General features: G+C 42.7%; 1 protein-coding gene across 1 annotated transcript; it reads left to right on the top strand.

Annotated features, from left to right (window-relative positions):
• Positions 1–10,360: 10,360 nt before the first annotated feature.
• RCN1 (reticulocalbin 1) lies at positions 10,361–22,054 on the top strand. The gene is made up of 6 exons (XM_053946574.1): positions 10,361–10,581; positions 14,622–14,815; positions 16,371–16,549; positions 17,045–17,105; positions 19,701–19,900; positions 20,832–22,054. Exons 1-6 carry the CDS (start codon positions 10,373–10,375, stop codon positions 20,937–20,939), a joined length of 951 nt encoding a protein of 316 aa, XP_053802549.1. The 5' UTR covers positions 10,361–10,372; the 3' UTR covers positions 20,940–22,054.
• Positions 22,055–27,663: the final 5,609 nt, after the last annotated feature.

Below are 27,663 nucleotides of genomic sequence, written 5' to 3'. Positions count from 1 at the left end.
CAGGGGTTTGGAGCTACATGATCCCCTAGAAGTCCCTTTCAACTCAAACCTTCCCATGCTTCTATTGCTTCATGATTTGCTAACACAACAGCTCTGTTCCTGCACGTGTTTTGTCCTGTTTCTTTATCTCTGTCCTCTGGAGCTGCCAGCACAGGGCAGAAATTTCTGCCACTTACCTTGTGGGGAAATCCCTGCTGGGAAGGTGTCACAGCACAGGTCACATTTGAGTCAGCCAGGATACACGGAGTGTCACCAGACAATTCCAGAAAGCTCCAACCCACACAGAGTAATCCCACACCACTTCAGAAGGCTGCAAGTGTCTGCCCTTCTTGTTCTTCAGCCCAACCTTTTATCCCCTCCTGTTGATGCACTTCACCTGTGTGCCTCTGCTCCCTGTGTGGTTATTCAGCACACCTGGGCACTCTGTTCACTGCTGTCAGTGCTGCTCACCTGCTTTTCACAGCTGCACCCACTGGCGATGAGGCTCAGACAAAGCCCCACTCCCAATCACCACAAACTGTGTGCCCACAGAAAGGGTCAGGTGTGGTTTGAAAACTGGCCCAGGCAGCATCTGACATTTCCTCCCTGAGGTCACCCTCACAGGGGGAAGTTGACTTTGGCTGGAGCACTGTGTGTTCTGGCTAGCCCAACTGGCAGACAAATTCCCAGGGACTCCTGGCAGGGGGAACCAGAGCAGCCTGAGGCAGGGAAGCCTGGGGCAGAGACACTGAGTCCAGCACAGAGCCCAGTGCCCCCATAAAAGCCTGAGCCAGCTTACAGGGAGGTTGGTGCCAAGGCTCCTGTACGACAGGGAATCCAGCTTGCTCAAAACAGCGTCTTCTGTGTCACTGCCAAACCCCACAGCATCTCGGGTCCAGGGCTAGTCGTGCTGCCGGTGGCAGTACACATTTATGGGGTCTGTTGTTGAGGCTCTGCCATTTAGTGCTTTGTTCAGTCAAGAAATCCAAGTTGGCTTAATCTTATTGTGTTAATAGATCTAAATATGGGCATAAAGAACTTGAGCATACATAAGCACAACGAATATGAGTCTCTCATTCATTCCTGCATAGTACACGGTAATTTGCCAGTCTAGCCCTTTGAGCTTACTAACATCTTTAGACTTGGCCTCACAAAGATTACACTCCCCACTCAGCAATTCAACCTCCTTCTAATACTTTTAAAACAGAGGAAAGGCCAAGACCTCTAGAGAAGATGCCAGAGATTGAATGGTTGGCCCTGAAAGCAGACAAACTGCAGCAGGCAGCAAAGCAAAGAGGCCATGCCAACAGTGGTGCTCTCAAGGAAAGGAAGCACAGTTTCTGTTCTGGCATCCACAGCACCCAAACACACACACAAACACAATGCAGGTCCCTGCAAGGCAACAGCCAGTATCTGCTTGGAAAGGGTCTTTGCCACTTGGAACCTGTTCAGGCTTTCTAAATGCTGTGGTTTTTCTAAGGATTCCCTCACCCTTCTGGTCATTATGGAAAAAATAAAATCACTGCAGCCCAGGCTCCCACACTTACTGGGCCCCAGAAAGCTGAAAAAGCTAAGAGCCGGAATATACTGCGTGATACTTTGTTTTCTTTCTAACAAGAAAGAACTTTTTTTTTCCCCTCCAAACAACAGTAAGCACACATCAGGAAATGAGCATTTGCAAGGCTGAAATCTCAACATGGAGCATTATTTAAATTTGTAGGGCTATTTAATGTTTGTCACACATTTGATCCTAACAGTGCAAATGATTTTCTATCAGAATTTTTTTTTCCACTTCAACAAGGAAAACTGCCCCTCCAAATATAAGCACTGCTTGTTATTTTGAGGCAGTGAGGCAAAACATACAGCACATAGACCACATTTGGCCTGCTTAGCAGATGTCTACAGATCACTTGATGTTAATTTCAACATAAAAGCTATTATATTTCTGGCCTCACCCTATTAGTTGTTAAATAATTATTTATGCTTGGCAGATAAATTCTAGGAACCTTGAATAAAGCCCATCAACCCTACTAATCTAGCCATATTTGACACAACAGTTTTCACTCACAAGATGCAATGTTTGTTGCCTGTATGAGTCTGTCTCACAACCTAAAAGGTAATCCCATATTTACATTTAAATACAGACTGTGTACAGGATGTGTTCCAATGCTACTTTACAGGCAAAGAATGAGCTTGTCTTCTTCACTGACATGTGCAACTATACTATAGCCAGTTTCAGTTCATAACTCAGTTTATTTAAATCTGCATGTCACAATTCTGGCACTAGTTAACACGCTTTTCCACAGCTGTTTTGGCTTTGCCTATTGAATTTGGCTACTTGTCATTGGTTAAGCCCAGGTACACTGTGACAAAACAATAACTCGACATGTAGACTTCCCTTAATTGATATTTTTAAGCAGCTAACCTAACTTGTAGGAGTGATATTTATACACATTCAAAACCGTAGTTGTTGTGCATTCTGCTTGAACAGTTTGTAAATTCCAAATAGTCAATCTACAACAAAACTTGGAAAAGATATTGAGTGCAGGGCCCTATATGAAAGGCTTTCAACCAAGTCTTTGGACATTCATATGCTGTTGTCTGAAGAAATTTAGATGATGTGTTGTCTTTTGAAAGCACATTTTAGTGTAATTACACTTTTTTATCCTTAACAGACAACTTAGAATTTAAAGATCTAGAAAAGATAAGGAATTTGAACATTCCACTGAAGAGAACTCGTTCAATATGTCTATTTCTATTTCATCTGTCTGGTTAAAGGAGCACAGCTTCTCTATTATCACAGTAATGTACATTATGTCTGCATTTAAGTTTATGTGCAGTTTATGATTTTGTGTGATAAATAAAAATTAGTGATGCAAAAAGGAGCCAAAGGAATTCGCATTGCTTCCAGCATACTGCACTTCCTGCCCTAAAAGCTGCGTGGCTTTGCTTTGCATCATTGGCAAAATAAAGTTACAGAGATGCTTTCAGCTGATTTTGGTGGACATTGAACAGACCCCTTTGCCCTGTGAAAGAGCCAAGTTCCTCTGTTCCCCTGGATATCTCCATTCCAGGCTGCTCTGCAGCCACAGCACTTACACATCTCTCAGCCCTGTGATGAGTCCTTTCTACAGCTGACCTTTGCACAGCGAGATTTTAACCCTGGGTTAAAAACGCTCAGAAAGCTCTGGGCTGTGTTTCAGGAGGGAGAGGTCGTGGCCAAAATCAGGGTTTATTGTAGGGTTGGTTTTACAGTTTTTATTAATGACAAGCCAATTTCTCTCCACCGATGTCTGTGATAATGCAATGTATCCTTGAACTTCATGTCATAAAGTAGCAAAGGTGAGCAACTGCTGAGGCAGAAAAAGTGAGGAGAAAAGACTGTAAATAAAACCATGTACATCAAATAATACTTGTTAAACACTTGCCTTTTTGACATATGACTTTGATGTTGTTGTTTCCTTTGCTTGCTGATAACACGTGCCCACCTGTTAAATACAAACTGCCCAGCTAGCTAACGTAGCAGGGTTTCACATGCTGGCAGGTTCCCTTCGTGTGGTTAGCTAGAAGCAAACCAAAAAATGTGGTGGAGGAAAGCAGCACCCTCACCAGAGCAGGGAAGCAGAGTCACTAAATCCAACACCAGCCCTGCATGTGGCATTAACCTAGACAGATCTTTTCTCGTGCACACTTTTTTCCTCTGTGTTGGAATGGTATTGCAGCTCTGAGGGAAGCTTTGCAATGTCAGCAGATTCTGAGATGAACTTTTAAGATCTTCAATTGCTACGAGTTTCATTAACAGCTGGCACCATTGCTCAGACATTCCTAGGTTGCTTGCAGCCTTCTTGCTTTTAAACATTGTTAATCATACCCTGCTCTGTGAATAACAGCAATAAATCAAAACCACAGAGAGATGCACTTTCACAACAAAGCCAGGAAACAAAAATTATGCCAGTGTTGATCCCCACTATCCCCTAGACTTAGGAAGAGGTCAGTTCAGTCCTGAAGAAACCATGGGAGGCAAAGGACTGGATAACTGCAGTTAAGTGTTTTCTCTGACTCTGGTACTGGTCAGAAACTGGTCTATGAACAGGGTTTCAGTAGGTCTAGAAGTGCAGTTATTACAAATTTTATTTTGAAGAAGTGTGTATTTAACTTGCCAGGGCCTCAGGTATCCCTGTAATTCCAAGGCACCTGGTGTTCTCTTTGATGTGATTTGGGTTTTAAGGAGATGCCATTCTTAGACAATCACACGCTGAAAATAGAAATGACAAAGAAATATCCATTAAATGCAAAGTAGGCAGACAGGCAAGAACTCCTGCAGATAATTAGGTTCAACAGTTTCTGTCAGATGATTAGAAAGCCTGACCTTATATACTTCTTTCTGGTGCAGTTTGCTTTTCTTAAGTAGGCATCCTAACAGGTGGTTTCCTCTGAATGAAATACTCCAGTGTAGATCAGGGGTGTCCATAACTTCAGGTGCTGTGGCAAGGTTTGACAACAAACTGGGGCTTACCTGAACATGGGCACCTTTCAAACTGCACTGCCTGGGAGGGTGGCACAGCTGAGCTGTGCTGTCAGTGCTACCATCGGGCACAGTACTGAACTGTTAAATCACAGAGTAATTAGAGGGGAAAAGATCAAACTCACAACCTGGGATTTGCAGGCAAACCTGTAAGAGTGGCAAACCCTCCTGTACAGATATCAAGGGATACAGATTAGCAGTATTTTAATCTCCAGTTAATTAATACTCTCTGTTGTCTACTACCTTTAGCACAAATAAAATTTCTCAGTGACTTCAATAATTTTGTTTGCACTCTCCCCCACGGTTCTGTTTGAGACAGACCATGGTTTTATGATAAAGACTATTCAGTGCTGGCCCATTGAACAGCTCTGGGATCATGTCCCTGACAAACTGTGGTTGTCTGCACCAGTCTTTCTGTCACTTTCCACAAATCTCCACTCTCTTCTATCAGGATATTTCCTCATTTAAAGGCTGGGGCAGTGCAGCTTTCAGTAATCAGCAACTTCAGCAAAAATTGCAGAACTAAAACCACGTTTTCACTATTTAACTCCAAACAAGTACGAATTCAGCAACAATTTTGTCCTTCACTAAAAAAAGCAAAGTCTTTATTTAAGCAATTTCCTTGTCTGCTCTTTCTCTATCTTTAACAAAAGACTCTAGTTACAGTTTGGAGGCGTACCTTACTTTCATACATCCAGGGTTCTAAGGTTACACAAGGACTAGTGTTTATGCACATCAGCTTTCCTACAGATTTTTTTTTTGTTGTTGTTGTTGCTCTTGCTTATGACCAACCAAGGGCTAACTGTTACCAGCTCCTACTCTGCTATTTCCCCATTTCACTAACAATGCACGGGCCCTGATAAGTATTCAGCTATAGCAGTGTCTGCTTTGAGCAACAAAGCTCCTCTCCTATATCTTCAGTAACTGATTTGGGGACGTTTACACCTCAGCCCAAACATCCGTGGCTGCACTTCCACCCCCACGTGCTCACACTCTGTGTTTGCAAGTGCAGGAACTTGGGTTTAAGCACAACACGGCCCAGCAGTGTATCCAAGTCTCTAGACTTTTATGCCCTACATACACCGTGGAATTTCCACTGTGCATACAAAATTATTCATGACAGAAACACTGAAGGACCACCCTCCTCCCCCCCACTCTGTGAATACCACTGAGAAACGTAGCAAGAGGTTTTCCTTTGCTTTCTGATCGTAGGGAGGAAAGGAAATTTCAAACCAACGTGTTTTGCGGGAGGGAAAGGGAAAGTCACCGCAAAATGTTGAAGACCAGGGGTGCAAGTACATACTTGTATTAACATCTCCCATCCCTGGAGCTGCAGTAATTTGCATGACATTATCTACCTGGGATGTTGCTATGGTTATCACCATACATAAGTAATTACCAGGGCAAATTGCACATACAGCGCACGGATTCACGCTGTCAGAAGCAAAGGATCTTTTTATACACTCGAAAATGTACATGTTTGAAAAAAAAAAAAAACCACTAATCACGAAGATTCCTGATACAAGAAAAACTTCAGGAGTGCTCCAAAATTGTTGTTAACTATGCTTATTGACACCTTAAGGATGAGTCTAACCACACCCAAGTGAAGAGAGACACTGCACAGGCTCAGTAGAAAATCAGCAGAAAGTCACCAGTAGTAGTAAGCAGAAACCAATCAGCAGGAATAGTAGAAATCCCTGCCAAAGAGTTTAAGGTATAAGCAGATGAGAAAGGCAAGGAGAAGGAGAAGAGGTGTATCAGACAGAGCAAATGAGATTATCAGCTTGATAGCACAGGCCATGATTATTTTGGGTAAATTATGTCATGAAACTTTCTTCTGGCAACTAGGCACAAAAAGATGAACAGAAGAGAAGGAGGAGAGAGTGATGTAGACTACACCCATGCTAAGAAAAAGACAAGAGATAGGGTGTTGTGATGAAGCAGCTGGTCAGGACAAGCCAAAACTAAGTCTAATCAAAGTGGTTCTCTGAAAGTTCCCCTATTTCCTCTCCTGCAACGTTTCTGCTGCTGTTTGCAGTTTGGGATCTGATCTGCTCTGAGCGGTTTCCCACGGGAGCTGAGACAAAAGTTACAGTCCATCTACACTTGTACACCCAAGCTGAGGAGAGCAATTAACACCCAGCAGAATTTGGATGAAAGTAAAAATACAGAGTATCTAATGCTAGGTCCTACAAGGTAAATTAGACATTAAAGCTCATTCTCAGCATCGTACTGATACTGTTACACTTCCAATAAAATACAGCTGCACTGTAAACAAACAGCTTGAGCTGCAGTCTACTGGTGTCAATGAAAACTTTCCAACAAGTTTGAAGTAGGTGTTCTGCATCCTCGGGAAAAGAAAAAGCTTTAAAAATAGTGCTGATACTGTGACCTGAGTAAACCATATTAGGCTAACTGGAACATAAAATATAATTCTGAAAAGCACAAAATACGTTTCTATAATTTAATTTGAGGTAGCATACACAAGTCTCATATCCATTCAAACCAAGCATATTTTTCATGTACAGAGAAATATTGCTATTATTTCAGATTTACAAACTACAGTAGAACTGGGGAGAAAAATGTCATATTTTCCATTTGTAGCTTCTCTTAAAAACAAGTTCTTTTGTTTACTTAGAAATCATCTGCTTCTCTCAGACATATATTTTTACCTCCTAGTAGTAGCAGGATACTATAATGCCATCAAATATTTTGACTATTTAAGCAGATAGAACAAGAAAAACATAGTGATAGAGGCATGCTCTGAGAAGAGCTTCAGAAATGTGACAAGAAGAGGTATGAGCCAGCAGGCACTCAGAAAGCACAGCAGCCCTTAGGGACCATTTGCATGGCCTCAGGGAAGTCACAATTAACGATGTCCTGGCTAAAGATGTGTAACCTCATTAGGATAAAGGCAGACTGAAGAAAAAGAGAGATGTGAAATAAGTCATCTCAGGCTTTATCCCGGTGTCTGGATGCCCACAGTGACAGGAGGATTGCAACTCTACATATATTTCATACAAAATAGTTTGTTGGCTTTAAATATATCAGTGAAAGTAAATATGTGAAGAGCAAAACGCAAAATGGAAAAAGTGAGATAAATATTGTTAGATTCAGAGGAAAAATGCTATAAACAGTAAGCAAAGCTCTTTGATTTGCACTGTTTTCCAGCCCATAAAACCCTAATATCTGCCAGCGTTTCATTAAAAGCTTATGAACTACCCAGCATGCCTGCTCCTGCATAAGTGTATTGCTAAAAAACATTGTCGCTGTTGCAGATCTGGTATTTTGCAATGTTTCAAAGAAACCTTACGTGTATAAAACTCAGATGCATTATTGATAGAAGTAGGGATGGTGAAAAATAGCCCCAAAAAATCTAAAATGAACGAATCACTCACAAGCAGTAAGTTTCTCTCAGAGATGTTCGAAGTAATATCTCCAAACCAGAAAATACAAATATTTTAAGAAATGGGTGTTGTGGATAAAAGACTTAAGAGAAAACTACCATTTTGTGAGTTGAGTAAAAGGCATGTCTTCATGGCATGAGTCGAAGGCATGTCTTCACAGAGGACTGAGAGTTCAAGGTCACGACAGCCCAACAGCAAAATCTGGAAATGTTAATGTGAGTGATACAAAGATCTGGCAATGCTAAGACTGACCAGATCAACAACTGTTCTGATTGAATGTGCAGCCTATTCTCAGCATTACAGTCTCAGACTTCAGCCCTCTAAGGACAAGTAATTGCAATATCATTCCTCTTCCACAAAAAGTCATATTGGATCAATCAAATCTTTCTTGTTATTACCAATGGTCCCGAACCAAGTCTGGAGGGATCAGGACACTCATGATTTCCCATCTTTCGTAAGACCACTGCATTTCAGGGCTCGTTCTCACTGGAACCCAAACACAGGGCAAAATTAAAATGTTCCGACGGGCAGAACCCATATCCCTGAGGCAAAGCCTCCCAGTGTCTGGAGGCTTTCCAGTGAACGACCATGCATGCACTTAGCCCATTCTGCATTGCTCTTACTGTAGCTCCCCTCACAGAAGTGCCTCCAAATTGTTCTGACAACAAAACACAGAAATTCATTTCCCACATCCTTCAAATAACTTCATATCCCTCTGCTGCTAAGATCAAGCATCAAGCTGATGTTTGATTACAACACTGATGGGGTGAATGGGCAGTAAAGCCCACCTGTTACCCATGCAAATGACTTGTCTCTTAACTAGCAGCACACTCGGGCACTTGTGGATATGCAAGCTAAAAATTCAGCACAAACCCAGCTCTGGAATAACGTTAATAACAATATTATAGATGTAGGAAGCAGAGACAGGAATATTAGAAGATGGATTCACAAAAAAGAGCCATATCTGTATTATTGCACAAATATGAGATTCCTGAATACGTTAACAAAAACTTGGTTTTGAAGGCAGATGCTTAATAACAAACAAATAAACCGAAACACAGCAGAAGGATTACATCTCACTAGCTCTGGAAACTCAAACACAGCTGGTCTGATCAGCTGAGCCACTTTCAAGCTGCCACACGCACATCACAGCTCTCACCAAACCGCACTGAAGTCGTGGATGCACAAACAGCCCCAGAGGACAGACTGCCCACCGGGCAGCTCATGTGACTGAGCTCCAGGGAGTGCATTCGTGTTCCTCTCTGTCTAATTAAGTAACAAACCAACATATCTGACTCTTTAAACGCTCGAAATCTGCTGTTGTTGCCAATGGTTGTGGGGCAAACCAGCACCAGCCCTGCACGGCTCTCATTCACTCTGTGCACGAGTCGCGAAAGGCAGAGGAAAGCACACGTGGAAATCTCCACCACCACATTTCTGCGGTCATTACAAGCAAATCCTCTACCAGGCACAGCTCAGCTACGCGTGAGGTTTAGGTCAAAAGGAGTTCCACCCGTGTAACAACAGCACAAGGGGAAGCCGTGGTCTGGTGCAGCATCCTGCACATCCATGTTAGTGGTACACCCAAAGGCCACATCAGACGTGCTTTATACGCCCTGTGGGCTGGCCTGACCAACCAGTTGCTGCAATTTGGAACAGTAACACCCTCGGGTCCAAAGCAACAATGGGCAAACCAGCCTTGGTGGTGGAGACAGCTCAACCACAGGACCCCTCAGCAACAGGGTCATTACCCTGCAGTTCGCTGCGCACAATGACAATCTTCTTCTCTACACTCTATTTCTCGAGTTGTGAACGACGTGTGTAACACAGGAAAAAGAACCATACTGGGAAAAAGAATCAATTACCTCTGCCTAGAGACTTTCACAACTGTGAACAAAATAAATTTCACTTCAGGCAAAAAAAAAAAAAAAAAAAAAAAAAAAAAAAACAACAGAACTTTGTTCTTTGCTATATGGTTTGGGCTTCCCCCCTCCCACATTTTCAGGATACCAAGTTCTGTTCCCTTACAAGTGACAGTGACCCCCATCTCGATAAATATCCTTTGTGAGAGCGCTGGCAACCTTTCCCCTTCACACTTTTGGGGCACCAACACCCAAGGCAGCGTGCCGGGGTCGGTCGGCTTGTTCGTGTTAAAATCACACTTTTGTTGGGAAAATCCTTTCCCAACCGATTCAGGACGACGGCAGCAACAACCATCATGCGGATGAAGGAGCAGCAGCGGCGGGACAGCCCCGAGCCGCTGTTCCGAGCTGTTCTGGCGGTGTTCGCCAGGCTGAGCTCGGGCCGCTCCGGCCCCGCCGCCCGGGCCCCCGTGCGGACGTGGCGCAGCCGGGCCGGGCGCGCCGCCAATGGCCGGGCCGGGGGCGGAGCGGGCCGGGCCGGGGCGGTGCCGGGCCGGGCGGGCAGCGGAGCGGGGCTGCGAGAGCCGGGCCGGCGGGGCATGGCGGGCCAGGCGCTGCCCGCGCTGCTGCTGCTGCTGGCGGCGGGCGCGCTGGGCAAGCCCATGGCGCGGCAGGAGCGGGCCCGGCCCGGGGCCGCGCAGCACGACGACCGGCCCGGCTTCCAGTACGACCACGAGGCCTTCCTGGGCAAGGAGGAGGCGCGGAGCTTCGACCAGCTCAGCCCGGAGGAGAGCCGGGAGCGCCTGGGGTGAGCGCCCGGCCCGGGCGGGAGACGTGGCAAGGGGGAGGGCCCGAGGTGGGCACGGGGCGGAGGAGGCGGCCTGGGGCTGCCTTAGTGTCCGAGGGGCAGCGGGGCCCTGTACCCCAGAGTGGTGCCCTGAACCGCAGTGTGGGACCCTGTACCCCAAAGCAATGCCCTGAACCGCAGTGTGGGACCCTGTACCCCAAAGCAATGCCCTGAGCCCCAGTGTGATGCTCTGTACCCCAAAGTGGTGCCCTGTACCCCAAAGTAGTGCCCTGAACCCCAATGTGATACTCTGTACCCCAGAGTGGGACCCTATTCTCCACAGTAGTGCCCTGAACCCCAGTGTAGGACCCTGTACCCCAAAGTAGTGCCCTGAGCCCCAGTGTGATGCTCTGTACCCCAGAATGGGACCCTGTACCCCAGACTGGTGCCCTGAACCCCAGTGTGATGGTCTGTACCTCCGAGTGGTGCTCTGAACCCCAGTGTGGGAACCTGTACCCCAAAGTAGTGCCCTGAAGCCAAGTGTGATGGTCTGTACCCCACAGTGGGACCCTGTACTCCACAGTGGTGCCCTGAGCCCCAGTGTGATGCTCTGTACCCCAGTGTGGGACCCTGTACCCCACAGTGGTGCCCTGAACTGCAGTGTGGGACCCTGTACCCCACAGTGGTGCCCTGTACCCCAGTGTAGGATGCTGTACCCCAGAGTGGTGCCCTGAACCGCAGAGTGGGACCCTGTACCCCAGTGTGATGCTCTGTACCCCACAGTGGACCATGTTCTCCACAGTAATGCCCTGAGCCCCACTGTAGGACCCTGTACCCCAGAGTGGCCTGCGGGTCGAACCTCTGGTTTCAATTCTCACACCCCTCTGGTTTTGCAAAGGAGCAGACTTTGGATTCATGGCTTTGGTGTTTTCCCTGCTGCCTTTTCTGGCCCCACAGCAATGAGGCTGGCGCAGGGACCTGCTGCCGGAGGGCTTTGCTGCTGCAGCTCCCTGCCCCTGGGACACCTGCCCACACCATATCAGTGTTAATCGAGTTCAAACCATTCCTTCTCTACAGCTACGAGTCCACTACAAGCACCTTCCTGCAGCTTGCCCACTTGTGACTTCTTTGCTCACAGTGTTCCACTTGCTATTACTTCCACACTGCTCTTTATGCAAAGAGCAGGGACCATGCCTTACTTTACTGCTTCTCCCTCCTTTACACCTACAGGGAGCCAGATCACTAAGCAGAGCTAAATTTAATAGGACTTAAAGAAAGATCCTTTAATGTAGTTAGCACAAAGAAGATTGTTTAAAATACCTGCATGTTCTCACTAAGATTCTCCCCCCAGCCTTCTCTTCCACAGGGAGTGGCACTTGCTAATTTTCTGTCTAGTCCTACCATAAGCAGTAGCACTGTAATCTCACTGAGTAACCTCTTGATCCTTCTCAAAGCTGTCACTGCTGTTTGTCTCAGTGAGTAAACAGATGAAGGGCTTACCACGCTCATTGTTTCAGGAAGGAGCAAAAGAAGCCACGTTCTCAGCATACATGACTATGACCTACATTCTCATGAGTTGTATCACCAAAATGGACCTGCCCTCCTAATATCGGTCTGCACTCACTACAGATAATTCAGTCAGGGATATGATTTAACAATAACAATATGTTTAACAAAACAAAACTGTTTTTTAAACAATTTTTACAAATGCTAACTCAGGAAGAAGTTTTAGCTTCCATCGATCTCCCCTTTGGAGAGGTGACACAGACACGTTAAGATACAGCCACAGTCAATAATTACCTTTTAAATGGAGGTGACTGAAGTGGCCCTCTGAGGACACGTTGTGGGGTGAGCACTGTGCATCTCAGCATCAGGGATGTGGCTCCTGGGCAGCAGTTGGGAAAGTTTCATAACTTCCAGCATTTCCCAGCCTTGTAATTTTGGATAGCAGCACACTGGGAGGTAAAGAGAGGATTAAAAAAAGCATCTTGTGGCTTAATAGTCACATGCTGAACCCTCTCTCCCCATTTTTGTTATGGGCAACTTCTGTAGTGGGTTACAAACAGAGTCACTTCTCAGCAAGTGATTGGCTTTTAGGAAGAAGGCAGATTGAATTAAAAGCTATTTTTAAATGAATTCTGGGAGAAAACAAAAACAGTCTGCTGCTCTAACCAGAGTGTATGCTGCTGTATTTATAGGGCATTTTACCTTGCTTAGGAAATACATTGATCATCCCAATAATAACAGTAAAAAGTGAGGTCCACAGTCCATACAGCAGCTTTTTACCTGTGCCTTTGGGAGCCTGTAGTCAAGACTGTTTTATTGTCCTCATCTTCAGCTGAGAAGTGGGCTGGGATAGTGCACGTGGATGCAGTGGACCTATAAAAACTGGTGAAAAGGAGAAGGCATGAAACATTTTCTGGTACACAGTCCTGACTTCTTTGATGTTATACATTGCCAAGAGCTACCAGCATAATCATTTAATACCTTAACAGTAGAAAGAAATACCAGTTAAACAAATGAAATTAAATTCATTGTGGGGAAAATCAGGTGACAAACAGAGTCCATCATGGAGGGAAGGGGACCACTGGCAACTGATGGATACAGAAAAGGTTTTCTAGTCAGTTAATCCACACTTCACTAATTCAGAAAGGAAATTCAGCATTTTTGCTCCATAACTCAGAAGCAGCGTGTTCATAGATTCAGTCTGATACTATCAGACAAGACTGCTGGAAGTTCAGCGGAAGCTACTGCTGTTATTTCAGCAACACCTTTTGTAACAAAGGCTTGGGAAGAGACATTGCTTCACTACTTGAACAGTTCCAGTTGGCCAAATGTGATTTTTTTGTGGAGAACCAAGATGTGGAATTGGAAAGAATGTTTAAAAGCGCAGATCTTTTCCCCTGTGTCCTGTGGCTGCCTGGAGGTTTAGGGAGCTCACCTGTTGAATGTCAAGTCAGGATTTAGACAAGTCAGCTCCTGCTCTTAGCCCTGCATTCCAATGGCACGTCAGTATTCCATGAGCTGGGCACTGCATGAGGCACAGGGGACCTGCAGACAGGCTGGCCCTGCACCTCATGGGCAGGGTGAAGGGTGCTGGTGTGCCCAAAGCCAGTCTGGATGTGCCAGAGAGCCAAGGTGGATGTGCTCAATTCTAAGAACAGGCACAGCGGCCGGTTTTACAAGCTTGGCCCCAAAATGGTGGAGTTTATCAATTGCAGAGAGATTAATTGCAGAGAGATTAGTTGCAGAGAACATAAATGGTAGAGAGAGCATTGTCCTTTTTTTTTTTTTTTTTTTGAACTGCAGCTGTGTGCAGAATGTTTCGCTCCTGCTGATTTCAACAGTGCTTAAAACAGTGCTGGCAGCTTTACACTGGACAGAGGTTTATAGCCCAGCTGCCAGCAATGCCTGGAGACCTGCTGCAGACTTGATACTGCTTTAGTGAGTAACAGGCATTCCTGGCAGCACCAGCAATACTGGTTTCCATTGGGAATGAAAGAAAAGAAACAAGTGGAGGGACAGGCATGGAAGGGGAGGCTGTACCTGGTGTACATCCCCAGCATTACACAGTCAAATAACTCACCTCACCCTGGTGTCAGCCTGCTGGAAAGCCAAAGAAGAAACTGCAGGTGTCCACCGAGTCCTGGATTTTTGCCCTGGTTGCCTCCAGCAAGTTTGGGTACAGGCTTTGTCCTGAAGTGAAGTTGGTGTCTCCTGCTGTGAGCCAGCATGGCCACTCCCTGTAGGCAGTGAAGAACAGATGCCCCTAAGACAGGAGGCACAACCTAAGAAAAAGAAAGCCAGGTATTCTCTGCTCACTAATTTTGGTTGTGCAAGTTCCTCTGAATTATTTGTGGCAATGCTGAATAACAAACAGAGACACATTCCTTAAGAGGATGTGTGAAATGCAGGAAAGCCTTAACCAGTAGGACAGCCTTAGGAGTTTGGGGCACTCCGTTTTTGTGGAAAATCAGGGACAGATAAAGATGACTAAAATTGGCCTGACATGCAGTTTGGTTTCCTGCCAGCTCTTAAAGATGCTGATCTCTTTTTTACAGGAAGATTGTGGATAGAATAGATGACAACAAAGACGGCTATATCACAACAGAGGAATTAAAAACCTGGATTAAACGAGTACAGAAACGCTACATCTATGAAAATGTGGCTAAAGTTTGGAAAGATTATGATCTAAACAAGGATGATAAAATTGCCTGGGAAGAATACAAACAAGCCACATATGGTTATTATCTAGGTAAGAGAACAGATTGTGTGATCAAGGATTTTTGAGATTATAAAACATGATTTCTTGTCTTGCAGTCAGCTGGAGTTTGGTGTCACATTTAGGACTCTTGAAGCTCACATTAAATTTTATAGATGCTCAGAGGTCAAAAGCACTTTTTAGTTATTTATTGCAGCCCTTTGCACATGGGTCACCAACACACAGAAGGTTTTGTAGAGGTATCATTAAATATACTGACACAGCTGAATTAAAGTCTCCTCCAGTTAGAAATATATTATTTTTTAATATTGAAAAGGGTACTTTAATTGAAAAAATAATATATTGCCTAATTAACTGTATTTGTGAATTTAGTCTCTAAAATCTTAAGTCTAGATGTTAAAAATTTAGTCTGTGTCCAAGCTATAGCAAAGTTATTGATTAAAATCATTCTTGCAGAATAACATGCTTCAGGCTGTGATCAACAGCAAATGAAAATCCTTAACAAATCAGGCAAAAGAAACATCTATTAAAAAATATACCTGAATTCCCTCCACCCCCCTCCATGTTCCCTTTGCTTTTATAAGTTAATGAAGGAAGAGGAGGAGAAGAGATCACTTAAGCTAAAGGGCAATACTGACAGAGCAACAAATCAGTATTAATTGACCATTTATACTTACTGGAAATGAGAAGACAATATTTACCTACCACAGAGGCAGTTTCTAGAGCAAGCTTCCTGTAGCAGTAATAATTCCAAAGTCTACCTTAGATTTAAATGGAGCTTGTTACATTTGTGAAAGGAAATATTTGACACGCAGTCCCTGCAGAATTATCCCTGGAACCCTTCTCAGCCCTTTCTCTTTGCTCCCTTCTAAGCCCCAAGATTTGGAGAGCAGCACTGTGGGCTTGTATTAATGAATACTTAAAATTCCCATCTGTAATTCCCGGCCCAGTCTTTTTCACCTGTGTTTGTCTCCCAACACGTGAATTGTGAAATTGTTATGAGTATTTTTCATTTTTAAAGTCAGTTTAATGATCTTATTTTAAAAATTATATCAAATAGCTTTCCTTTTATGCCACTGAACACTCTGAAAAAATGCCATTGTTTTAAACTGAAAATAATTGTTAGGTTCCCTGTAGCAGAGGCGTAGCACTGAGGTAATTTCAGTCAGTCTGCCACCTTCTGAAACCACATTTCCTTGGTTTGCTCTTCTTGAAACTGAAAAGTTGTGTGGATTATATTGATTCCTAAAGAAGAAAACTTCTGTGAATGAAGTCTACCCCAAATATTGCCTCAGTGGTGCTTGTAAAGGCAGATTAAAAAATCAGTGCGGCATTATAAACAATACTGCAAAATCCATTATTCTGGATTGCAACAGAAGGCTTGCTCAGAAATTTACCTCTACTGTCACCTTTAAAAATCAAACCAAGTACTTGACCCCGAATTTAAAACTTCACGAGGAAGAGAATTTCCATTTAGAACAACAGCTATTCTGGCAATAAACCTTCTTGTTTCTAGACTCAAACAGCGTTGTTTTGCTAGTATGTTTTAAAGGAAAACACCTCTGAGATCATCTTGATTCATTGGCAGAAAATCCAGAAGAATTCCAAGATGCAACTGATCAGCACAGTTTTAAGAAAATGCTGCCCAGAGATGAGAGACGATTCAAAACTGCAGATCTGGATGGAGACTTGGCTGCCACTCGTGAAGAGTTCACTGCTTTCCTGCACCCAGAGGAGTTTGAGCACATGAAAAACATTGTTGTCTTAGTAAGCAAAGCAAAATCAATGCTGTTGTTTCTACTTTTATGGATGAACTTTGAAGGCTTCTCTAACCTTTCCAGGCAGGGTTTAGAAAGAGACACACATAATAGCTAAGTGGGGAACAGAAAGGGGTGCCTTTCATGATACTCACTCGGTTTAGAAGTCTCAATATAAGAAAGACTTTTTAAGAGCACTTAAACAGCTCCTACATGGAATCAGGAAACAATCTTGGGGCACAGACTTAAACCAAAATAAAAGGAGGGTGTGCTGAGAGTGTTTCATGCAAGCAGGTATCTGCCCCTAACATAAGCAGTTCATTCATACAGGGAATTTTTTTCAGCATGAAAGGATATTTGTATATTCATTGTGTGAACAACAGGCCCACTGCTTTTAGTGAGACTACATTCACTTGTGTACAGGGGCAGGTCAAGGCCTCAGAACATTAAATGGTCAGAACTCTCAGTTTTTTCTTCATTACTTTCATGCAAAATTGTTTTCCAGGAAACCTTAGAAGATATAGACAAAAACGAGGATGGTTTTGTGGATCAAGATGAATACATTGGTAAGTGTTGTTACTTGTTTCTTATATAATCTCCAGTCTGTTTTTTCACCTATTCTCAGATTTGCAGCAGCATTAACAACCCAGAGTGAACAGTTCTGTGTTCCAGCTCAACTGTTTTATACCAACCATCCAACTCAGTCATTTTAGGTATATACCAACATGACCAGGAAATGTTCCTCATGCTTCACAACACCAAATTCTCCTCTTGTTCTTATTTAACTCAGCTAAGAGATATATGAGAACAAAAGAAGAGAATGTGGAATAATATTTCTCATGGCAGGGATATTCTTTGTATATCACACCATGTTAACTGCTGTTTGAACACTGTTTAGAAATGCAGGAGGATCAGAAAATGGCCTAGACTTTTCCCAGGTTTGGATGGTTCTCAAATATCCAAAACACCTGGGAAGCAAGCATTGCAAAAAGAGAAAATTCACCTTGTTCCTAGTAGTTTTTTTTCCTAGTTTAATTAGTAAGTAAAGCCCATACTTCTGTCCTGATGATACCATTATATTTTGATGAGTTTTAAATCCAGAAAGTAACACTAAGAAGGCATTAGTGCAAAGTTGGATGAAGCTTTCTGTTTCTAGTGGTGCTATAAAGATCACTTCACATAGAATCAGGAACAATATATACACGCTAATTAATGGCAGGGGGTTCTGTTCCTTGTAAATTATATTTAGCCCAGAAAGTGAATGCTATTCATCTATGACTGAAATAACAGAGCAGCATAATTTCCACAGTAATTTCAGTTCATTCAGTGACATTACCTACATATAATTATAAGGTAATTGTCAACATTTGTTACCATGTGAATGCTGGTTTTTCTTGTCTTCTATAGATAGGAACATAGAATGTTCTAGTCACGATCACCCCACATTGGCAAGGATGATAAAAATCAAATTGACAGGACATGTCAGTTGCTTCAAATAAACAATATAATTTGCACTTTAAAAAATGAAAAACGAAAGTGAATGTGTTGTCTGAAGTTTTCTTCCTGAGTTGAGAAAACTATGCTTAAAATATTCCTACTTTCCTTTTTCAGATGTAATTTTTTTAAATTTTGATGAAGTTGGGATTAAGAAACCAACAGAAAACTAAATCACTTCTTTGGTAGTTTGTAAGGAACAACAAAAAAAAGTCCAAAAATTTCAGTCTGTAGAGGGAGTATTTGTTGGGGAGATTTGCTGAAGCTTACAGAATGATCCCACCCCTCCTTTCCCTTCTTTCCTCCCATTTTGTCTTTTACAAAATTAGGTTTGGATTTACACAAGCGGAGCAAAATACCTATAAGAATGTTGAGCAGAGAGAACTAAACTCCCAGTGTGCATGGGCAGGTACCAGAGTATTTCAGGGACACTGGGGACAGTGACAATGGAGAGCCTCAGCCCAGTGTACACACTCACACTGCAGGGGCAGGGGGGGTTATTCCTGCCTTTGAATTCAGCATTTATGTTTCCCACAGATACCAGCCAGCCTCTGACCTCACACCATCCATGTGGATACACTTTTCCTTAGCACATCCCTGAAAACCAAATCCAAAAGGCGCTGGAGAGGTGAGGAGAGGAACAGTACCACAAAGCAGGCTTTAATTCTAAAGAGAGAAGTGGAAGGCTTGAGGAATAAGCTGAGTAGGAAGGGATTAGTCACAGTGACCAGGAGAATGACACAGACACACCACTCATGATTTGGAAAGCCCTGTGATGTAAAGAACATTTAGAAGTCAGTTGGGTTTAATAATCACTGCTGCCTCTCCTGTGTTTATGCAGAAAGCAGCTGCCACTGTGGCGTGGTCCTGCCAGTGCTTCCAAAATGTAGCACAGGAGTGATGTGCAGAGCAGCTCGTGTGTGTAATCTCTGCATCCTGTCACAAACAGTGCTCCCTGCCCAGGCAGCAGTCTGTGACAAGTGCACTGTGCCTGTGCCTCCTCACAGAATGCACCATGACTCGTGACTTCTCCAGCCCTGTCTTCCTGGAAGAGTGTCTTCTACTGGAATGTGCTGCAGCACTGCATGGTTAAAAGAGAACTGGTCTACTAAGCTGAATGTCCCTTACACAGCCTTCTTGAAAGCAGTACAAATGCATGCAGGTTCCATTTAGCAATTTTTGTTTGCCTAAATTCCCCCTGTGCCTTTTTTCCTGTAATCACTCTGCTGGCTGGAGTCTGATCTTATCCACAAAGACATTTGCTGGCAGGGACAAGATAAAATGGCTGAATTCCTTCCTCCCCATGTGACTGAGCCTAGCACTAAAGCTTAAGACTGCTGTTCAACCAGAGATCCTTAGAGGATTTTGTTGATTCTGAAATTCAGATGATGGCCTTTGAACACGTTCACCTCTCCTGTTAGCCCCAGCAGCAGTGCACAGGTATGATGCAGGGTAGTGTGAGAATGGGCAGAATCACCAGCAGAGAAGAAATAGGCCTGAGAGAAGATACAGCTACTCTATGTACACCCCACATTTCTTTTTCTGTACAGAGACACTGTGCAAAGAGTGAAAAGTTCAGTCCCCTCTGAGGAACACTGTGACAATATCTTTAGTTTGTACTTAATTTGCAAAGTAAATAGGACTCAAGACCCTTATTTCCCCTCCAGCTGATATGTTTGCAAATGAAGAGGGTGGACCAGAGCCCGACTGGGTGGTTACAGAGCGTGAGCAGTTTTCAGATTTTCGTGATCTCAACAAGGATGGAAAGATGGACAAAGATGAGATCCAGCACTGGATCCTCCCCCAGGACTATGACCATGCCCTAGCTGAAGCCAGGCACTTAGTCTACGAATCTGATGTGGACAAGGTATGTGGTGCTCTAGTATTGTTTTTGAAGAAGTCATATAAGGTCTTGTGGGTTTTTTAAACTACTAGGTTGGAAGAAATTACTCCTAATAACTTTTCTTTAGAGGCTAGGATTGCTAGTGGAGGAATGTTTGCATACCAGTTTCAGTGGGTAGTGTTGGAATTACAAAGTAGCAAAATACAGTTTATCAGCTCCAGAAGGTCCCCTGGCTTTCCGTAGGTGTGATGAGAAACTATCACCTTAAGCCTGGACATTTTAACACAGCAAAAATACCCTTTTTCCTTTAAAGAGTGCTCATGACTTTTGTATGTTAATATAGACTAAAAGAGGAAAATAAAACTACATTTAGATACTCCTTGTACTCAAATGTAGGGGTAGCAAAACCACTCTCAGTTCTATATTCAAGCACATATCTTTCACTTAAACACTGACTCTGATGAGGGACAGTACATTCCAGATGGTGGGCTTCAGAAGTGTAATGCAAGCAAAGTTGGAACCTGCAAGCCGAAATACTCTGAACACAGAAAGTGTAAACTGCTAACATAAGCAACCACCCTCCACAAAGTGCACCAGAGGATTTTTGTTTTTACAGTCAGGAAGATGAACCAAACCAGAGGGCAAAACTGTGTACCAGGTAATCCACTGTTAACCTGCTGTTGCTACTGCTTGGCATTACAAAGAACTTTCAGTTAGCAATTTCACCTACCTGAAGCCTGTGGGACTTCTGTCTTGCACTGAGGTCCAAATTTCACTCACTGTGACAGCTACAAGTGATTGCTGAACCTGCAATTTCCAGTCTGAATTTCCAGTCTGCTGCTGTGAAGAACAGTCTATTTGCCAGGGCTCTTGCAAGTCTGTGCTGGTGTGTCTTCGACTCAGTTTTGCAAATATTCTTACATAGGTTTTTTTTTTTTTTTTTTCCTTCTACCAGGATGAAAAACTAACAAAAGAGGAAGTTCTAAACAACTGGAATATGTTTGTTGGAAGTCAAGCTACTAATTATGGGGAGGACCTCACGAGAAACCATGATGAACTATGATACAGTGTCCCAACCAGTGTACCACACATCTTTCCTCCACTTTACTGAAATCACCATGTCCATCCCCTCCTGGAGGGAAGATGGGCAAGGGACACTCACAACTGAATGACTTACATTAATATTATTTTTAACATGCCAGCTTATTACCTCAGAAACCACGTAGAAATAGCTTTTTTACTCCTTTCACATGGTTAAATACAGTATGTAGTTACTACAGTTTTATTTTTGAAAAAATAAGAAGATAAATTTTCTGAATAGGTTAGAGCCTGACATGGAAAAGGAACTTCTAAAAACATTGCAAAGACCTTTTATAGCCAAGTATTTTCTTCAAATACCCACTTTCACCACAGTGAAATGCAGCTAGGATTAGAACCCTAATGTCTAAACAGATTTAAGTTATTTAGTTGTCTTTTCTAATAGCATGTAACAGTTTAGAGGTAACCCTTTGAGCCTCCCACCCAGAGAAGAGTTTGATACCAGCTTTGTCTCCAGGCAGTTCCTGTGTGCCAGTTGGGCCAGTGCTGCTGCAGGAGTGTCCAGCAGCCCCCCAGCTCCTGCTTCAGTGTGCAGATGCACAGGTGGCCCTTGTCCCTGACCCCAGCATTCCCAGCCAGGGGTGCAGAGCCCAGCCTGGCAGCTGCTCCTTCCACAACAGGGTAATGTACAACTGTTTGTGGGCCCTTGGCCCTGCTGCTTCCTGGGAGGAACTGTGCCACATGGAGCATAATTTATCTCCTGCTTTTCACACTTCAGCCCAGCCCTACTCTTGTTCACGCAGTGTGAATGGCAGCAGCTCTGTGATGGAGAAAGAATGAGACATATCACCCCTCTGGGCCTTCTGCCTCCTCTGCCACTAAGAGGAGTGGCAAGATTCTTGTGCCTGAAGTTCTGGGTTTGTGTGTATATATACCTTTAAGTACATGTTACTGAAGCAACTCTAAAGACAGCTCTCCTTCCAAAAAATGGGGGAAGCTTTCCACACAGGTGCTTTCTTTTTTACTGTATAATGTGAGTTGTTACATGTATATTTTTATATAACCAACTTCTCTAAGTTTGGTTGCTTTTAACTGTACTGGTTTTAAAATAAGCACAATAAAACCAATACTTCTTTTTGATACTGTGAAGGTGCAATAAGACTAACACAGATTAGCAGAGAGGTGATGTGAAAACACAAACCAAGCCTCTAAGGCCAGTAATTCCCAAAGCACTGGGGTGGTCATTTCCGAAAGCATCTGGACATACAGCCTCAACTGTTCTTTGTTGCCTCATTAAATAAAAAGAAAAGCCAAAAAGAAGTGTAGTGTAACCAGAATTTGTTCTGGACGCTAATACTGGGAGATCAGGACTCCACAGAAACATTCTCTGGGAGGTTCCTGGAAGGTTTGGTGTAAAACATCACACCCTGGTCCCATAACCATCCAGAGGGGAGCTTTGAGACTGTGAGACACTTCTGCAGTTCAACACATTTGTGAAAATCATCGGGAGACAGTGCAGAACTGTGACCTCTGTAAACAGTGTCATTTTTATAAGGTCATACAACAACCCTGGTGGAATATTTTACATCTTGCAGTTGAAGATAATGAAATGTAGATTGCTGGGTCTGACAGAGATTACATGTCACTACTATTAAGTACTAAGTAGTAATCCCACTACTAAGCTTTTGGGGTGCACGTCTTGTGACATTGCCAGCAATGTCTCTGAAAAATCCCCACCTCTCCCACTAACATACAATAGGGCAAATGTCATAAAATTGAACTAGTTTTGCTTTTACAGTACCCTCAAGTTAAATAAGAGCCTAAATGCAGCGTTATCTGGGAAGCAATAAAATTGTATCTTGGCACATGTAAATGATTATATATTTTCTTTATGGCTTGGATTTGGAAAGGTTTATTGTACTCGATAATCCTGACAATCTTTATCAAACTAACATATTTTGCTAACAGATTTTCAGTACTCTCTGTGTACTCAGATTATCTTCTGCTGTTTCAGGAAACAATACCTTAAAAGACCTCAGAAAAACACTTGTTTCCTGCAAGTGAAACTGCAGCTCAGACTGGATGCTAAGCCAAGGATTTTCACTGGAGCCCAGGGGAAGGTTGTTTGCTCACTCTTGTTGAAATTCAGTGGGAGTTGGGTGCTGAGACACTAAGCATTGTTGCCCTCAGCTAAACATGACACTTCTGAGTGCACTGTGCACCGTCCCAACAAAAAAACCACATCTGTGCTTTGACAAGCAATCACATTTTCTTCCACGTTACTAAATGAATTTGGAACAGAATTAGCAGCATGCAAGAGAAAAATCGTGTTCTCATATTTGTTCTTGATTCCTATTTACTGCTTGGAACACATTGGTATTTTCCAGGATAAAACTGTACTTACGTGAGTAAGAATGCTGAAATCAGAGGAGTTTTTCACACCAACAGGAACTGAAAATTTATATCCATAAAAAAGATTTTCTTTTTTTCTCAAAAGAATGATACTCAGGTAGCATACATCCACCTAGGAAAAAGGCAAACATACCCATTAGAATGAGGTTTAAAATAATAAAATTATTTATCAATAGTGGGTTATGGGGTCATATTAAGATTAGGAGCTTTTTCAATAAAGCAGAATGTAGAAAGAGTTTTGGAGAACATAAGTATCCCTGATGTGATTTCATTTTAACGGTTCCCCTGTTTCTGCAGTTCTCCATGGTGTTTCTCTTCCTAACATTCAGTACATTCCATGCACTAAATTTCCTTTTCAAGCTCAATGCACTGTGGAAGAGTAACTCCAAAAGAGACTAGAGCTTCTGGGTTTAAATTTAACACTATTTAAGGAAAGCAAACCTTTGCTAGGGGACATAACTGTTAACATTGTGATTTTTCAAGCCTAAGGTTTCTAATGGGGTTTGACTGTTCCAGAGATAACATTTTTTTTCCTAGGTAACATATTTCAACTCATATTATGAGCAAACATTACAAAATTTTAGTGTAATGTGAAATACTGAAATGTCAGATAGCATTATTTATCTTCTTAATATGACTAAAACCATTAATTGCTGGGAGCCATACTTCATCCCAGCAACATGAAAATCCATTTTGTGCCTATCTTGTCAGTTATTACCGATTTTCTTAATCAATTGTGACACAGTGAAATTCTGTTGGGAAGCGTGTTTATATATTTCCAACTGCAGGTTCTGTATGGTAACTTATTACATAGATCCTCCATTAACTCAGGGTTTTCACCATGCCTGTGCCACAATGCATCAAAGGTGCATTTTTCTTTCTTAGATACCTGGAATAGCCATTATTATTGCCCGTGCAGTTTAAATTATTGGAATTGATGAAATGAGCTAAGTGGCTAACGTTCATTGTCTTATAACTCCATTTAATGATTCAGTCAGGTTGAATCTGTCTCCTATTCCAATAAAAGGGTCTGTACATAACTCCCTAGAGAAAGGAGATCACAGCCCATCCTGCTCTCGTTACAATAGTTGCATAATGTTTTAATATTTGCTCTGCAGAAGCTGATCTTGATCCCAGTGAAGTTATCATGAACTCCCAGCTCTAAGGAGTATAAGAACTACTCTAAGGCCTAGTCTAAGGCCTTGGCCAGCCAAAGGCAAGCAGAACAAGGGAGTGGTGGGACTGGAGGTCAGAAGTAACCTTACAACCATCAGATCCTGATCTCCATACTACTACTGAGCACTAACATTTAGGAATTAGACTGATTCATACTCCTGTGAGGTAGCTAGGGTGTAAGTCTAGTTCATGGAAGGCAGTGTGTGAAGTCTACAGTGGTCTGCTCAGGGAGCCTGAAGCATTTTATTGAGTCATGGTGGCATCACCCTTAGCAAATGAAGTGAGTTTCACAGAGTGACAGGAGGATCGACAGAAAAAGATTTCATAGCTAAACATTTTGCAAAACCTGACTTGGCCTCTAGCCGAGCACTTGGAAGCATCTGCCACTTCTCTCTTTTCATGGCTCCAGTTCAGTTGTGCTGTGTTCCAGCAAGCAGCATATTAACCATATTCACCAACCTCAAAGGGAGAATTGAGCATCATTTCCCACTGAAGTTTCAGGCACCAGTAAGGCTGATGTCCCTGAGACTCGAGTGCTGTAATGATTATCCCAGTCATGATGGATTTCAAAGCAACCTCAGAATGAACAAGCCATTCCAGCTTTCCCCTAGTGTGAAACAGCGAACAAGGGGCACAACAGCCAATTTCACACCTGCATTCTGCCTCCCCACAGGATAAAGGAAGAAACAGCATTTCTTCACTATGGCAGTGACAAGGATAGAATTGTCCTGGCTGTGCATTACTATTCCTGTTGATAAGTGAGGGACAGCCATCCTCAGCACAAGGGTTGGCTCTCAGGGCAGCAGAGCTCAGTTTCATACACTGCACATTATTGTTTTCCCTGTGGAAGAATTTATTTCATAATCATAAAGGGTCCAAATAAGGTCTGGCTGGCTAAATTCTGAAGTTTTAGTATTTTTAAATGTTTCTTAGTTGGCCTTATTTGTAAAGTTGGCCACATTTGTGATCTGGAACTAGCACACACCTGAAATTCCAGAACAGCTGTGCAGAACAAGTCATGGCACGATCCCGAATCTGAGTACTAATTAGAATGAGTACAATTAGAATCTGAGTACTAATTAAGGGGGACACATACATTAGAAATGACAATGTTCCATCATATCAAGAATTTAGATATGCATCGAGATGTGTAGGAAATATTTTCTTTATATGGGAATAGCCTGACAGGCTTTAAAAAGGACCAATGGGAGCACTAAAGATAAAAAAATAGCGTAGCTTTTGAAAATGTACCTTGAAGTAATTACTGTGCTTACTGAACTCCCAGGAGCCTGATGTCCTCAGGGCTTCTCAGGACATGCCTCCTGTTTGGGTAAAAGTCAGAGAATTGAATGTTTCAGGAAGCAGTAAAAGTGGGGATGAGCTTTGAGCATTAGATCAACTGTAAGGTGACACAGACACACAGAACATAGTGTTGATGAGAGGGACAGGTCAGAGACATCCCCCCCCAAATTACTCCCAATGCTCCCCCCCTCCAGCTTTAAATTTAAATTTAAATTGGGCTTTCACTGCATCACACAGGTTGCTGGGACATAAAAGGAAGGAATGCTAGTTGAGAACCCATCAAATAACAAGTGCAACAGATTTCAGATGGTAAAAACTTCCTGAAATTTTTACATGGTAACATGTAGGTAAGACACTTTAAAATCATAGGGAGCATCTTTTTAAAGGAATGAATTCACAAGGAAATTCCACGGGCAGCAGGAATGAAGCAAAAGGAGTGCTGGGGAGGTATCCTAGAGGTATCCTTCTCTTCATTCCTGCTCTTAGTTTAGCAGATTTTGCATCAATTCCTTTGCCTTTTTTTTCTTTCTGCTTAAATTTTAAATTCAGTTAACAGTCCAGGTGTAACATTTCTGGGAAAACCCAAACCTCCCCAGTTGTCAGCTGATAACTGACAACTTTTGTTTTCTGCCAAAGAAATGAAGTTTTCACACATATTACATCTGTTCCAAACTGAATACAGCAAAGTATTGTTAAACAATCAATTAAAAAACTCCACAAATGCAAGGGACTAAAGAAGTATTATTCCATTATTCCCATATATCCTTATAAACTTCAATATATCTAACCTGAAACAGACTTATTTAGGGTTATACTGAGTTGGAATATTTAATTGCCTACAAAATAATTTAAAAGTTAGCTCTATACCAGAAAAGTATTTGTATACTTGCAGGCTGGAGAGTACAGGTTTCATGGAGACATTAAATGCAGTAACTTACACTTGAGTTTAGTCAAACTGCCAAGTGTTTCCTGCATGGGTCTTTCTCTAAGGTAGCTCATGACCTATTCCTGAGCTAACATTCAAACCCCATGGCTCTGTGCCAAGGCTGCCTACTCAGCTTCTTAATAAAAATGTCTAATTTAGATCAGCTCTACACGTGCTGCGTGTTCTGAGCGTGGAATCTGGCAACTTACAATCATCACAAACCCGTTATGAAGTTATTTCAGTATTAAAGGACCTTTGTAAAGCCTTTTTCTACACTTGCAGTAGGTTTACAGGACAATTCTGTAGACATCTGAATGGATGTGATAATTTATTTTTCCTCTTTTTGCAAGGAAATCCATTTTCTGCGCTTGTTACCCCAAAGCTGGCAAAAAGTAAACTTGCATACAAGATGTTAAAATAGGTCCACAGGGATAAGAAACTTGGGGGTAAAGTAGGTTTTCCCCTGAATCAGACTGTATTCATGGTCCAGCTTTGCAGAGAATTTTCTAGGCATGTAGCTGTGATGCAAATAATGAGTTTAATAGTGGGAACCTGTGTCCAAAATGCAGTCAACAGGGACAAGTAGGGCCCTTCCACTGTGGCTTCAGAAGGTCTAATTATGGGTGCATCAAGCAGCCAGTGCAAACATCCCCTCTCTATATTCCTGCATCCCTTCGTAACACACACAAACACAGCTGAAATGAAACAGGCAAGATGAAGAGCAATGAGAAACGACATGAAATACTGCCTTTAAAATCTACTTTATTCAACTGGAAACAAAACATTTTAAAAGGTGATAATGCTCTAAAAGCTATTTAACTCACCAGCCAAATCAAACTGACCAAAATCTAATTTATTCCTTGTCTTGTTTAGCAGATGCTTAAAAGATCAATATAGTTGTCTCTGTAGATCGACATGAAATATTAACCAGCCT

Source organism: Vidua chalybeata, chromosome 6 (assembly GCF_026979565.1).
Source record: "Vidua chalybeata isolate OUT-0048 chromosome 6, bVidCha1 merged haplotype, whole genome shotgun sequence".
NCBI classification, from domain to species: Eukaryota; Metazoa; Chordata; class Aves; order Passeriformes; family Viduidae; genus Vidua; species Vidua chalybeata.
Note: the sequence above shows the minus strand (reverse complement) of the source record. Positions and strands in the feature narration are given on the sequence as shown.